Source organism: Odontomachus brunneus, unplaced genomic scaffold, assembly GCF_010583005.1.
Source record: "Odontomachus brunneus isolate Ranch 3 - 2012 unplaced genomic scaffold, Obru_v1 Obru_scaffold_006, whole genome shotgun sequence".
Taxonomy (NCBI): Eukaryota; Metazoa; Arthropoda; class Insecta; order Hymenoptera; family Formicidae; genus Odontomachus; species Odontomachus brunneus.
In genome coordinates this window covers 2,243,967-2,258,488 of record NW_022639456.1, presented here as the reverse complement: position 1 = coordinate 2,258,488, position 14,522 = coordinate 2,243,967, and the positions used below count along the sequence as shown (strand labels likewise).

General features: G+C 37.9%; 3 protein-coding genes and 1 long non-coding RNA gene across 9 annotated transcripts in view; 1 reads left to right on the top strand and 3 right to left on the bottom strand.

The window, feature by feature from the left end:
* Nucleotides 1-14,522, top strand: part of LOC116851037 — a 108,806-nt gene that overhangs the window by 76,595 nt on the left and 17,689 nt on the right. For 5 of the 6 annotated variants that reach the window (XM_032830060.1, XM_032830045.1, XM_032830053.1 and 2 more), the window contains 5 exons: nucleotides 9,561-9,678; nucleotides 11,383-11,613; nucleotides 12,154-12,425; nucleotides 13,162-13,458; nucleotides 13,673-14,046. In XM_032830060.1, the coding sequence (XP_032685951.1) occupies nucleotides 9,561-9,678; nucleotides 11,383-11,613; nucleotides 12,154-12,425; nucleotides 13,162-13,458; nucleotides 13,673-14,046 (1,292 nt within the window). The remainder of the gene's footprint in view (nucleotides 1-9,560; nucleotides 9,679-11,382; nucleotides 11,614-12,153; nucleotides 12,426-13,161; nucleotides 13,459-13,672; nucleotides 14,047-14,522) is intronic. The other variant, XM_032830081.1, reaches the window with a different exon arrangement.
* Nucleotides 2,262-3,149, bottom strand: LOC116851074 (U-poneritoxin(01)-Om1a-like). The gene is made up of 3 exons (XM_032830116.1): nucleotides 2,905-3,149; nucleotides 2,564-2,581; nucleotides 2,262-2,488 (listed from the first exon to the last, which is right to left on the bottom strand). The coding sequence occupies exons 1-3, from the start codon at nucleotides 3,067-3,069 to the stop codon at nucleotides 2,435-2,437; spliced, it is 237 nt and encodes a 78-aa protein (XP_032686007.1). The 5' UTR covers nucleotides 3,070-3,149; the 3' UTR covers nucleotides 2,262-2,434.
* LOC116851101 lies at nucleotides 6,080-6,893 on the bottom strand. The gene is made up of 3 exons (XR_004379522.1): nucleotides 6,712-6,893; nucleotides 6,383-6,397; nucleotides 6,080-6,305 (listed from the first exon to the last, which is right to left on the bottom strand). It is a non-coding gene; the product is annotated as an uncharacterized LOC116851101 (long non-coding RNA).
* Nucleotides 7,485-8,355, bottom strand: LOC116851067 (U-poneritoxin(01)-Om1a-like). The gene is made up of 3 exons (XM_032830108.1): nucleotides 8,114-8,355; nucleotides 7,773-7,790; nucleotides 7,485-7,697 (listed from the first exon to the last, which is right to left on the bottom strand). The coding sequence occupies exons 1-3, from the start codon at nucleotides 8,279-8,281 to the stop codon at nucleotides 7,644-7,646; spliced, it is 240 nt and encodes a 79-aa protein (XP_032685999.1). The 5' UTR covers nucleotides 8,282-8,355; the 3' UTR covers nucleotides 7,485-7,643.

Genomic DNA, 14,522 nt, shown 5'->3' with positions numbered 1-14,522 from the left:
CAAGTGAAAATAATACTATTTGCGTCGTTCGTAAAATCACTGTCAGTCATGCTCCAATAATTTAAAAATTAATTCAAAGTTGGACTAAATACGAGTATTTAGTCGTAAAACTTTAATTAGATTATATTTTCTACTATACGTAACATTAAAACGGTCGCTGCGACTCGATATATGAGCATTGCAAATCACGCCGTGCTGCAGATATTGACTTAGAGAGCGAAAATAAGTAATATATATATATATATATATTTTTTTTTTTTCTTAAATCGTGGTTATACAGATAATTTTCGATTCCTACGAAAATATATATAAGAAAATATGAATACACTGAGAAAAATATCCAATTATATTTAACTGGAATATCCAATGTAAAAGAAACAAGCGGATATATCCGATCAAATTATATATCCGATACAAAAAATAATCGGACATATCGAAACGGATATCCGACCCATAAATATCCGTATAACTACGACTGTCTTCACTGATCAGAATATAACCTTATTGAGTGAACATAATCTTATCACGAATATGACTTTGTACTCTTCACGATTTTACGACTTCAAGCGTAGAGCTTTATAATATTAAATTTCGCTTTAAGAATTAAGTACCCTTACTTATTAATAGTTTAATAACCTCCTTATTTATTAATAGTTTAATAACCTCCTTATTTATTAATAGTTTAATAACCTTCTCTTCAATATTCGTTTCTTGTAATACATTACATATCTTATCATTCATAGTGAACCGATATGTTGTACAAATGATATAAATTTCAGTGAAGATCGATCATGTAGAGAGACAAAAGAGGTCTTCGTGCTGTCAAAGATCGTTTTAACCAATGAACTGTGTTATGCTAATGGATCTTATCGGTTATTGTTTATCATCGGATTATATACAATCGGATATTGCGCGACTGTTTTCTTTTTATCCAATTACATGCAACATCCGATCTTATCGTTATTTCATCCGATGAAATCGTGTTCCACATCCGATAAAAATTTACAACGGATATACAAAGGGCAACTACCCGAGCAAAAATTGAATCTAGTGATTGTCTAGTAATGACACAGAAAAATTTGGTCTTATATTGCTACTAGCTAGGAATGTAACGCTCACTTCTTCTAGTGGCTGTATCAGAAATATTATTAGCTAGTAGCTAGATACAAAAAAATAACTTATAATTATCAGTGGTACAGTTACTAGACAGTTCTGATGTCCAAGTTCTATTCAGGATTTACCGCTGATTTTCTATCTCGTGACTGTGTAATCTTTTTCATCTAGCCACTACTTACGTAATTAGTTTAGTTATTAGATAGTCCTGACATTCAAAACACTGAGTAGGAATATTTAGCCAGTCACGAGCTAGTGACAGACTAGAAAACTTATCTAGTCATTACTATTTAGCTACTAATCTTGAAATCTGCTCTACTAGATACATTTTTGTTCGGATAACTTCCTATCAGTAACTGCATTATATCGGATAAAAGCATCTATCGCTTGATCGGATAGCAAAATTAACAATCGGATACATTACTTAATTAATTTATCCGATTGAAATATTTCTCAGTGTATAAAACGACCCCCGACCTGTCGCGAAACCTCTTATAAAAATCATACCCTCCTTTGCTCACGCAAACGTGCGTAATTCACCTGCGATGTTACATATAATTTTAATGTTACGTGCGCAAAATGCATTTAATATTGAAACCAATGTTTCAACTTGATCTTCTTTTTTAGGCATCGATCTTCTTAGGCATTTTGACGATCCTTAAGCTGGACGATGCGACTATTTATCTTCGCCGTAGGCGAACGTCACAATTAGTGCCTCACACATTAGTGCACACGATAAATTGCCGATATAAAACGCAATAGAAGATTTTCTTAAGGCGGCAATAATTTTTCAGGTTATGAATAAAATTGTGTACGTGGAATATTCTGATCCGTGAAAATAAAACCTTCAAAATTTCCATGATAGACTTGCAGGCAAGCAAATAACGAAGTAGATACTTTTTTCGTTAAAGTATGATATGTAACAATGAATTCATCGCTAACGTTTTATATTTGTCTTAAAAATATTGGTATGTAATAACCTTGAGAATATAATTATTTAGTTTTACGAATTGCGAATACTACGGTTAGTATCTGCTGTAGACTGGTCCTTTCATTGCGCAAGTATTATCTTGATAATTTTTATATTTGAGAACCGCACTAGGAGGTAATGATAATAAATGTTTGCAGAAAATAATATTTGCAGATAATTTGCAGATAATAATGTGTTTGCAGAAAATTTTATTCTTTAATAGAATATCAATTTAAACGATATTGTCGTAAACAGAAAATTTTTGATAGTAAAGCATTATTCATGTCGTTCCATCGAAACTACCGGTGTGGTGATTTCTTTCTCTTTCTCTCTCATTTGTCTTCTTTATTATTAACTAGATAGTTCTTCTATCACTCCGGGTGCGACTTTCATCGCTACTTTACCCTATAAACAAAATTGTTTCTTTAATAATAATATCAAATATATTTCTCTGTTTACATATTATTTTTATATACTCACGAGTTTTTTAAGCCAACCCTTGATATATGTAAAAAACACAGAAATCATATTAATATATTTCAGAAATTATGTATAGTATTGTATATATATTAAGTACACGTCTCTAAAACGTTGTACACATTAAGTACACGTTTAACGCAATTTATGTAATTTTTTAAGAGAAGTATATTTGGTTTGATATATCTTGAGTGATACGAAAAGTGTGTTTTATGTAATATAATCGCAAATACTAGAGTTAAGATCACACGTAATCAAAATACGCAAATAGAGATTTACAGTCAATTTGACAGTGAATATGCGATTAATATTGTGATTCTCATTGCTATGTGAGTTATACATACCCATTTAGCTATAGCATCGGCATCGCCAGTAGCAATAGCGTTGGCAAAAGCTTCAGCCATGGCTTCGGCATCAGCATCAGGGTTTGGTGCCGCTTCTACCGAATTGTACATGAGCGCCATCATAAAAACTACCAAGAAAGCCAACGTGAGACCCGACGGTTTCATCTTGCTGCTTTTCGTGAAACTGATGTGTTTACTACAGGACTGATTACTGTATGATTGATGCACTTATTCCGTGCTCAACCGTCGTTTATATACATTTTCTTGAATTTTTGCAAGAAGCACTTTCGGGGATTTTATCACAATTTTTTTTTTTATAGAAAAGATAGAGTGTATATGTTTCTGCCTTCGTGCAATAAACACGTTAATGTAGCATTTGAGTGATTAGATATCAATATTCGTAAATGTGTATTTATAAAATTTCATGGACTAGTCGTGATCAGGTATATCAGCATAAAATGCGCCGTGAGTTTCTCCCAGTGTGTGTCACGCATGTTTTCATTATAGATAAAATTTTCCACGTGCGTCGTCGTGATTCTCTAAAGTTATAGCCAATTAAAGCCAAGGTGTCGTGATGTTGTCTTAGCGACTGTCACACATTTTTCCTATTATAGATAAAGTTTTTTATATGCATCGTCGTGACTTCTCGAAATTACAGACAAAGTCTTTTCCGGAATAGATACGAACAGCAACAAAAACGAACTGGAAAAGAGAGTATAACTTTTACAAGAAGTTTCGCGACCGCTCGGGGATCTCTTTTATTAACGGTATAAATGCTCCAATAATTTAAAAATTAATTCAAAGTTGGACTAAATACGAGTACTGCATCATAAGACGTTAATTAGATTATATTTTCTAGTATACTTAACATTAAAGCGGTCCCTGCGACTCGATATATGAGCACCGCGAACCACGCCGTGCTGCAGATACTGACTTTGAGAGCGAAAATAAGTAATATATATATATATATATATATATATATATATATATATATATATATATATATATATATATACACACACAGGGTGCGGCGCTAAAATCCGGACAAAATTCAATTTAAAATTCTCGCCGTTTTATACCACTGATAGATATCGCGATTAGCGTTCAAATAACTTGACGCATGTACTAAACCATCATAACCTCGAAACAGTCGCAATGTTGAAACCAAGCGCGGAGTATAACCAAAGAGCCGCGATTATCGAAAGTGTTCGCGCTGGGTGCTCGGCGACAGAAATCATTCGGTTCTTCGGGTACCCGAGATCGACTGTGTATGATGTCATCGCAAAGTACAATGAGTCGGAGAAATCCAATGAAGGTTTTGCAACACCGGTGAGGAAAACCCACTCGAAGGAACGCGTTGTCAGGACGCCCGACATCATTCAACTGGCTCAGGAACTGATTTTTGAGGATCCAGGGCAGTCGATCCGAAAATTGTCGTCGGTTGTTGGTGTGAGCGAGAAAACTATGCGTCGAATCGTCGAGAAGGACCTCCACTACAAGTCTTATACAATTAAAGTGAGTCATTTGATGCAAAATTGGTTGTCTGACCACGTCGACATGTTTTGGTCGAAAGAATTCTGGCCTCCCAACAGCCCAGATTTGAATCCTTTGGACTTCTATGTATGGAGCGTAGTTGAAAGGGTCACGAACAAGTCCAGACATCCAAACGTCGCATCATTGAGAGCCGATATTGAAGCGGCATTCACCGATATGGACCGTGACACATTAAAGCGCGCCTGCGCAAGCTTCAGACCGAGAATGGAGGCGGTTATTCAAGCAAGCGGAGGATATATTGAGTAAATGTGTTCTTTATGGCCTTACAAACAATGTGGTTAAAACATTTTTGTAAACCTTTTCGTTTTTGCAATAAAAAATATGTTTGGAAAAAATGTATAATTTGTCCGGATTTTGGCACCCTGTATATTTTTTGAAAAAAATGTATAATTTGTCCGGATTCCGCACCCTGTATATTTTTTTTTCCTGAAATTTGGCGTGGTTATACAGATAATTTTCGGTTTCTACGAAAAAAAAATATATAAGAAAATATGAATACACTGAGAAAAATATCCAATGCAAAAGAAACAAACGGATATATCCGACCAAATTATATATCCGATACAAAAAGTAATCGGACATATCCAAACGGAAATCCGACCCATAAATATCCGTGTAACTACGACTGTCTTCACTGATCAGAATATAACCTTATTGAGTGAACATAATCTTATTACGAATATGACTCTGTACTCTTCATGATTTTATGACTTCTAGCGTAGAGCTTTATAATATTAAATTTCATTTTAAGAATTAAATACTCTTATTTATTAATAATTTAATAATCTCCTTATTTATTAATAGTTTAATAACCTTCTCTTCAATATTCATTTCTTGTAACATTTCTTGTATATTACATATCTTATCATTCATAGTGAACCGATATGTTGCACAAATGATATAAATTTCAATAATGATCGATCATGTAGAAAGACAAAAGACGTCTTCGAGCTGTCAAAGATTGTTTTAACCAATGAACGTTATGCTAATGGATCTTACCGGTTATTGTTAATCATCGGATAATATACAATCGGATATTGCGCGACTGTTTTCTTTTTATCCAGTTACATACGATCTTATCGTTATTTCATCCGATGGAATCGTGTTCCACATCCGATAAAAATTTACAACGGATATACAAAAGGCGACTAACTTCCCATCGGTAACCGCATTATATCGGATAAAAGCATCTATCACTTGATCGGATAGCAAAATTAACAATCAGATACATTACTTAATTGATTTATCCGATTGAAATATTTCTCAGTGTATAAAACGATTCCCGAGCGATTCCCGAGTAGCGAAACCTCATATAAAAGTTATATCCTCCTTTGCTCACGTAAACGTACGTAATTCACCTGCGATGTTGCATGTAATATTAACGTTAAGTGCGCAAAATGCATTTAATATTGGAACCAATGTTTCGACTCGATCTTTTTTTCTTAGGCATCGATCTTCTTAGGCATTTTGACGATCATTAAGCTTGACGACTATTTATCTTCACCGTAGGAGCGGCGAGCGTCGCAATTAATGCTTGCAGTAAAGCTTATTATATGATTAACTTCAGGATTATTTTGGAAACTAGGATTCGCATTAAGGAGTAATGATGAAAATGATAAACTTTCACTTGCACAGAATTTTATTCTTCAATAGAAAGCTAGTTTAAGTAACATCATCATAATTGTCGCAAGTAAATGCAATCAAAATGAAATTTTTGATAATCTCAGTATATTATTCATTTTTCTTCCGTATAATTTTTGTATATCGCCGTTTTTCCTTTGTCTTTATCCTCAACCATGTACAATGTGGTGTGTTTTGCCTCGTCTCTCAAATCTTATGTGATGTTTCTAAAAAGATAGAATTGTTCCTTCAATATTGATATCATGTACAGATATCTGTCTACGAAATATTTATGTGTACTTACCCGGACTTAGTGAATCTATGTAAAAAAAACAAAAGTGATATTAATATATTTAAATGAATACGGATATATTTTGTATATAGCAAATATATGTATTATCAATGCTTTTAACAACTTAGATAATATTTTATAAGAATTTTATTTATATATAATTCATAATATATACATATATATATTTGTTCGTAAAGCGATATGACAAAAACTGCGACGTAATTTTAATCATAAGTTTAGATCATACGCAAGCGCAACATGACAACGGAAATATACAATAGATTTGATAATAAAGATGTGATTAGCATTACGGTTAATATTGATATATAAGTTATACGTACATGATTACTGGCATCAGTATCGCCATTGGCTTTTGCTACTGCTTCTGCTTGCACGTTAGTGTGCACGATCGCCATAACAAAAATTACGGCGAAAGCCAACCATAGACCTAACAGCTTTATTTTTGAAGTATTTAGTAAAACTGATATTGCGTTTACTGCACGTTTAATACTTATTGTCGGCATATAGCGTCGTTTTTATACGCTTTCCAAGGTCGTTACAAGAGCGATATCTTCAGCTTTTATTACATTCGTATTTCAGATTAAAGAGGGCTTTACATCTTGTGTAAAAAAAGCACGTTTATGCTATATTTAACGATGTTAGTTATCGATGCAGAAAAAGATTTATGTTCCTAAAATTTCATTGAGTTTATACGATAAGTTGCCGACGTAAAACGCAATAGAAGATATTTCTTAAGGCGGCAATAATTTTTCAGCTTATGAATAAAATTGTCTACGTGGAATATTGTGATCCGTGAAAATAAAACCTTCAAGATTTCCATGATAGACTTGCAGGCAAGCAAATAACGAAGTAGATACTTTTTTCGTGAAAGTATGACACATAACAATGAATTCATCGCTGGCGTTTTATATTTGTCTTAAAAATGTTGGTATATAATAATCTTGAGAATATAATTATTTAATTTTACGAATTGCGAATACTACGGTTAATATCTGCTGTAGACTGGTCCTTTCTCTCTCTCTCTCATTGCGCAAGTATTATCTTGACAATTTTTATATTTGGGAACTGCATTAGGAGATAATGATAATAAATGTTTGTGTTTGCAGAAAATTTTATTCTTTAACAGAATATCAATTTAAACGATATTGTCGTAAACAGAAAATTTTTGATAGTAAAGCATTATTCATGTCGTACCATCGGTACTACCGGTGTGGTGATTTCTCCCTTTCTCTCTCATTTGTCTTCTTTATTATTAACTAGATACTTCTTCTATCACTCCGGGTGCGACTTTCATCACTACTTTACCCTATAAACAAAATTGTTTCTTTAATAATAATATCAAATATATTTCTCTGTTTACGTATTATTTTTATATACTCACGAGTTTTTTAAGCCAACCCTTGATATATGTAAAAAACACAGAAATCATATTAATATATTTCAGAAATTATGTATAGTATTGTATATATATTAAGTACACGTCTCTAAAACGTTGTACACATTAAGTACACGTTTAACGCAATTTATGTAATTTTTTAAGAGAAGTATATTTGGTTTGATATATTTTGAGTGATACGAAAAGTGTGTTTTATGTAATATAATCGCAAATACTAAAGTTGAAGTCACACAAAATTAAAATATGCAAATAGAGATTTACAGTCAATTTGACAGTGAATATGCGATTAATATTGTGATTATCATTGCTATGTGAGTTATACATACCCCCCATCCAGCTATAGCATCGGCATCGCCAGTAGCAATAGCGTTGGCAAAAGCTTCAGCCATGGCTTCGGCATCAGCATCAGGGTTTGGTGCCGCTTCTACCGAATTGTACATGAGCGCCATCATAAAAACTACCAAGAAAGCCAACGTGAGACCCGACGGTTTCATCTTGCTGCTTTTCGTGAAACTGATGTGTTTACTACAGGACTGATTACTGTATGATTGATGCTTATTCCGTGCTCAACCGTCGTTTATATACGTTTTCTTGAATTTTTGCAAGAAGTACTTTCGGGGATTTTATCACAATTATATTTTTTATGGAAGAGATAGAGTGTATGTTACTGCCTTCGTGCAATAAACACGTTAATGTAGCATTTGAGTGATTAGATATCAATATTCGTAAATGTGTATGTATAAACTAACAGTAAGATTTGAAAAGGCACATAAGGAGCAAGCACGGATGTCTTAGTGCTATTAAATACTAATATTACTTTTTAATATTAATAGTGGGAGGATAAAATTGTCCAGCATGTTAAACGCACGCATCGAAATTTTTTTTCGATTATCGTACGCGGAGAATCAACCTTCCATACTTACTGTTAGTTAATCTATTCGAAGAAAAATTTCGATACGTGCGTTTAACATGCTGGATAATTTTATCCTCCCACTTATCATATTAATATTAAAAAGTAATATTAGTATTTAATAGCACTAACACATCCGTTCTTGCTCCTTATTTGCCTTTTCAAATCTTACTGTTAGTTAATCTATTCAAGAAGCTTTCTATAATTTCAGTGTATGTATAAAATTTTATGGACTAGTCGTGATCAGGTATATCGGCATAAAATGCGCCGTGAGTTTCTCCCAGTGTGTGTCACGCATGTTTTCATTGTAGATAAAATTTTCCACGTGCGTCGTCGTGATTCTCTAAAGTTACAGCCAATTCAAGTCAAGGTGTCGTGATGTTGTCTTAGCGACTGTCACGTATTTTTCCTATTATAGATAAAATTTTCTACATGCATCGTCGTGACTTCTCGAAATTACAGACAGAGTCTTTTCCGAAATAGATACGGATAGTAATGAAAAACGAAGTGGAAATTTCCTCACGTAAACGCGTAATTCAGCTGCGATTTGCATGTACCTTTAACGCTAAATGCACAAAATGCATTTAATGTTGAGACTAATATTTTAACTCGATCTTCTCTCTACGCATCTTGACGATCATTAAGCTTCATGATGTGATCATTTATCTTTGCCGTAGGAGCGGCGAGCGTCGCAATTAGTGCCTGCAGTAAAGCAGGCTTTCACTGCACTGTAATTATTTCGACAATTTTCGTGTTTGAGAAACAGGTCATTTCGTGAAGTCGCGATTGTCACGTTCAGAGACTCGCGTCTGCCGTTTCGCGCCTGGCAAATATTAAGCGACACAATCCGTTCTGAATTTCAGACAGAACAGAATTCACAGCATCGGTCTGCCAGCCAGAACTTCCCTGCTTCCGGAACCACCACCCACCGGAAGCGATGTACCGCCGCCAATACCACGTCGACATTCCGCTACCCCGGCGGTAAGAATTTCTACTTATTTCTGTTGGTCGTCGACCTGACTAGTTAGCGTTTCGTTCGATATTCACGGTATGTGAGCTATCCATTTTAATAAAAGCCTCCGCGTCGAACAACGGTGGGATATTAAAGGATAAGTTGCCCTGATGATTAAGGGAGAAAATGTGACGGAGAGACGGAAGATGCTAAAAGGATTTCCAAACTTTGCATCTTCTCCCGTCCCACGCAGGTAAGTTAGGAAAGTTGCAACCGCATCGTCGGTATCTCAGCGGACCACGTAATCTCGACACCTTAAATCATGCGACTAAAACTCGGTAGTTAGTGGTATGCCGCCACTTTGCGAATTAATATCGCCGTACCGACGGGTCGCCATGACGTAATTACACGACACCGCGCCAAAAATAGCGCAGCAAGTTTCGCCACGAGTAGTTTCTCGTTTGCGCGTGTAAATCTTTTTGAGAGGAGGACTCGCGTAACTTTTTAAGCAGTTTCGGCGCGAGTGGAATTACCTTGACTTGTTAATGGGAAGAACGGAAGATGTCTCGTTATCCGAGGCAACGTTCGACAAGCTTTCGGAGGTAGACTCGGTCGCAGCATCTGGGACGGTAAAGCGCGTTGGAAGCACTCGAGGTGTTGAAGCGCCGGGAGGATTCGCCGACGATAAGTGTTTGAAGCTAATGAACTTGCGTATTACTTTCCGTGTATCAACAAGCCAGTTAAACTCGATGCTTGTCTTCAGGCTGCGACAAGCATTTGTAAACTTTCGCGTGTAACTTTCGCAACAATTTGCAAGTCGTGCAGCTCATTGCTTGAACTTTTCCCAACGGTGATGTTACCGCGATGAATTTCCAATCTAGTTGTCCCACGTGAGTCGCGGAATTTCGTTTAACGACGAAGAAAGATGCGAATTGAAATAAAAGCGAGATCGCGTCTTCGATCTGACAGCTGTCCACGAGCATTTTATCTCTCTCGCGCGCGCGAAGTCGCCAGAATTGATTTTATTACTGGGGATATTAAAGTTTCTTCTCCGTGGTTTATTATAAGAGAGGACGCTGTCAAAGTAAGAAATCTCGTGAGATTGTTTAATGTTGAGAGGATAAAAGAGGATAAAGAGTTATCAGGAAGATTGTCTAGGAGGAAGGATGCGGTCGCAAGTGTTATATAGAGTTTGTTGTCGGAAAGAAGAGCAGTGAGTACACGGAGAAAAATAATTTTGCTCTTTTAGCAAAATCGTCGTTGCTACTGCATATTCGTAGTGACATGAAAAAAAATTTAGTTAACGTAACTAATTTTACAAATTATTCGTTATCAGAGCAGAAGTAGTTTCGTTGCCAGGATAGAAAAAATTTGTTAAGTATATTTGTCCTAAGAATCACGTTAATTTGCTTTTGATGCAAAATAATGTATCCTTAGCAAATTTATGCTATCGGAACAAAACTACAACTGCTTATATAAATCCATCATGGTTCTTATAGCAAAATAATTTGTAGATTCAGCAAATTATATCCAGTAAATAGTGATTCGTATTCTTGGCAAATCTTTTTGCTGTCCATGTAATAACGAAAAGGTTTTGCTAGACCAGCAGAAAATTTGCTGGGCCAGCGAATTATTTTTCTCCGTGTAAAGTCTGGAAAATCCCGACGTGTTTACTTTAAAATGATGAGAGCACGGGCGAGGAGAAGGTTGCAAACTGTCCGATTTCGGCGCAGGTAGCACCACCGCCAATTCCACTGAGGCCGCCGGCGATCCCGAAGAGGAGCAAAAATGAGAAACCTATACCGCTGCAATCCACGACCAGACAAGATAATCAAGCGACTCGTCGCAAGGCGAGCGACCCCTCGTCTACATCCCTGTCAATGATGAAGTGGAGCAACGTGAACTCGACGAACGAAAAGCTCATAGACCTGGGTCCTGTCAGAGATCAAGATCAGACATCGCAGGTAACTCATTGGACGCCTTGTAACATAAAAGTACCAATGCCTTGATACCTAATCCTTGACACTTTCTTTGTTTTGGTCTTTACAAATATTTAAACTTTCAATATAAAATATGTATACAAGTACTGATTATATAAATATGTTCTACGTTGAAAGTTTAAATATTTAAAGACTAAAACAATAGGAATGTCCAGGATTAGATACGTGTCCAGGAATTGATACCTTTATCTTACTTTACGCTCAGCCTGAAAATGTTGTACTCTTCTTCGATATATGTAATTTAGTATCAAAAAATAAGTACGTGCGAGACCGTGAGGGTTTGCCAATATAAATATGATATCACACCTAAATATCCCTTGTATCCTTTCAAATCGTTTTTCTTCTTCTTTTTCATGGATATCGGCGGGGAGTTAAGTCAGTATGAGTTATGTATATTGAATAGACGTAACTGCGGATAAGAGCTTTTCCAACCGAGGAGGACTTATCGCAACTACCCTCGGGACGGGCTCCATTTATATGCCTTCGTCTCTTCACGGATTGCAGGATTATTTGTTGAGTTACGGCGGGAAGGACGCGCGGGGAACGAACGAGCATAACGATTTTGTCGCTGACTTCGAGCGGGCGAACTTTCAAGAAGGACGCAAGCTCGTCCAAAAGTCGAGCTTCGAGGAGCTGCAAAAGGCCTCCCTGGATCTCGAGAAGAGACTCCACGAGAGAATTATTAAGAGCGCCGAGGCGAAGTTCGAGGATTCGAGTGGCCGAGTGGATTCTCGCCAACGGCAGAACGCGACCACCTCGTCGTCGCGACATAACAGGTGATATGATTATTCACCGATCCGCGTGACTCGCTCGGGAGCGTCAGCGAGATCCACCGCGTTTCGTTACAAACGTATTAATTACGAATGTATTCGATACACGAGGAGAATTACCGGGCGCTTTGTGCGCCGCCCGTATTTACCGTATTCCCTCACAAATACGAAATGTGCAAACGATATCGTTATCATACGATGCCCGTTATCGTCATCGTCCTCGTCCACTTTCCACATGTCTGTCTCGGGCAAAGCGCGATGTGCTGAAACTCCCAAGTGAAAACTGCTCGAGAGCAGAGCTCTCTCGCCGTGCTTTTCTGCTCGTACACCAGCGCGCACAAAGTGTACGGTAACGTACTCGAGTCCCGGGTCAAGCTGGAGCAAGATGTTACGGCCGATTACGTTCACGATAGGTTCGTTAAACGAGGCGTAAGTTCAGACTCTATCTCGGGCGAACTGCTCGCCTGGAAGTTCGCGCGAGAACACTCGCCTCCCTCACTGTCGAAACCGCGCCTTCAGACTCGGCTTCCTCGCGGTTTGGAATATGAACCGCGTGTTGCAGAAAAGAGCCTCCCTTCAGGCTCGCATTCCCGTGCGCGTCGTACACTACTAAGACTGCAAAGTGTTAGATAGAGAAATGTAACGATCTATTGACGAGACAAGCAACCTTCAGTTTCAGGAAGTTGTTCATTATTCGTTACTGACATAGTTTCTCTCTCTTTCTCTGTTTCTCTCTCTTCAGGCATCAAACATCGAAGTTAGGAAAGGAGAACGAGTCCAGGAGCTGCGAGCAGAAGGAACCCCCCGAGAACAAGCCCAGGGAGGAGACGGCGTTATCACAGAAGGAGACATTTCCCGAGGACGAGTCGAAGTACACGACGACGATCTTAGCCTCGGGCCGTGAAGCAGAGCGCGGCAGGTCCAAGCTCGAGGAACTGCAGGCGGCATCGAAGAATCTGGAGAGACGTCTGCACGAGGACGACGATTACCGACGGCGTCAGGATATCGAGAGACGGATGAACAAGGACAAGTCAGCCAGGTATTTTGTCGCTTAATCCGGCTTTTTTCGGTGTCCTCGCTCGATCGACGCGATTCTTCGACTCTCTCCCGCGATTTTTCTCTCCTCTCTCTTCTGCCGATGACAGCGCGAACGCGCAAGCGAAAATTACTCGGATCCAGAGCGCACGGTTTGGATGGATGGATGGTAGATGTAGTTTAAACGCGCGAATTTCGCGACACGTTGCTGCGTTTAGATACGAGGAGCTCGAAAGTACCTCGCAGGATCTCGATAGACGTTGCCACGCCGAGCAGAAGGCTTTAGAGCAGCAGCATCCGATTGCGCGCAGCAAATACGAAAGTGACATGGAAAGGGCTAGGAATATTTTGCAGCATAATCTGAGAAAGGAGCGGGCCGCCGGCGAGAAGCTCGAGAAACTGCCGAAGGCCACGCAGACGAATTTGCCGCCGCCGTTGAGCGCCATTTGCCAGAGTCCTGTGCCAAAGCCCATCAGCGTCCGGCAGGACAGCAACGTCTCGTCGGATAGCTTCAGTCAAACCAGCTCGCCCAGCTACACCAGCAAGACGATGGAAGCCCCCCTGCTGCCACACAAGCACGGCAAGGTGCCAGGTACGTTCGAGATTCACGAGATTCTCCGCGAAATCACGCGGTTTCCTCAAGGGGATGCTGGAGTCGATGACGAACTCGAACAATGTCGATAATGCAGAAACGATCGTCACTAATATAAGCTATCCTTTTCGTATTTCTTATACAGAACTTACATGAATGTGTGTTGCTTTATTTTGCCATATTCAACGGAAAACCTGACCATATATACGTAGAAATCTTTCTGCAAACTTTTTCGGTATTTTTAAGTGTCCAAATGCAAATGCGAAGGTAGAGCAATGTTTATCAAAATTTTTCTGTTTGGAGCATCCACACTTTCAGTATATACAACCTGCGGAATTTTTGAATTAGACAAATATTACGCTGACAGCTTGAGATTTTACATTAAAAATTTTTTGTTCGTTTTCATCACATATTGAGCAATGCTTGTATTTACTTTTGCACGTACTTTCATTGCGTAAAAGCATTTGTAATTCTGT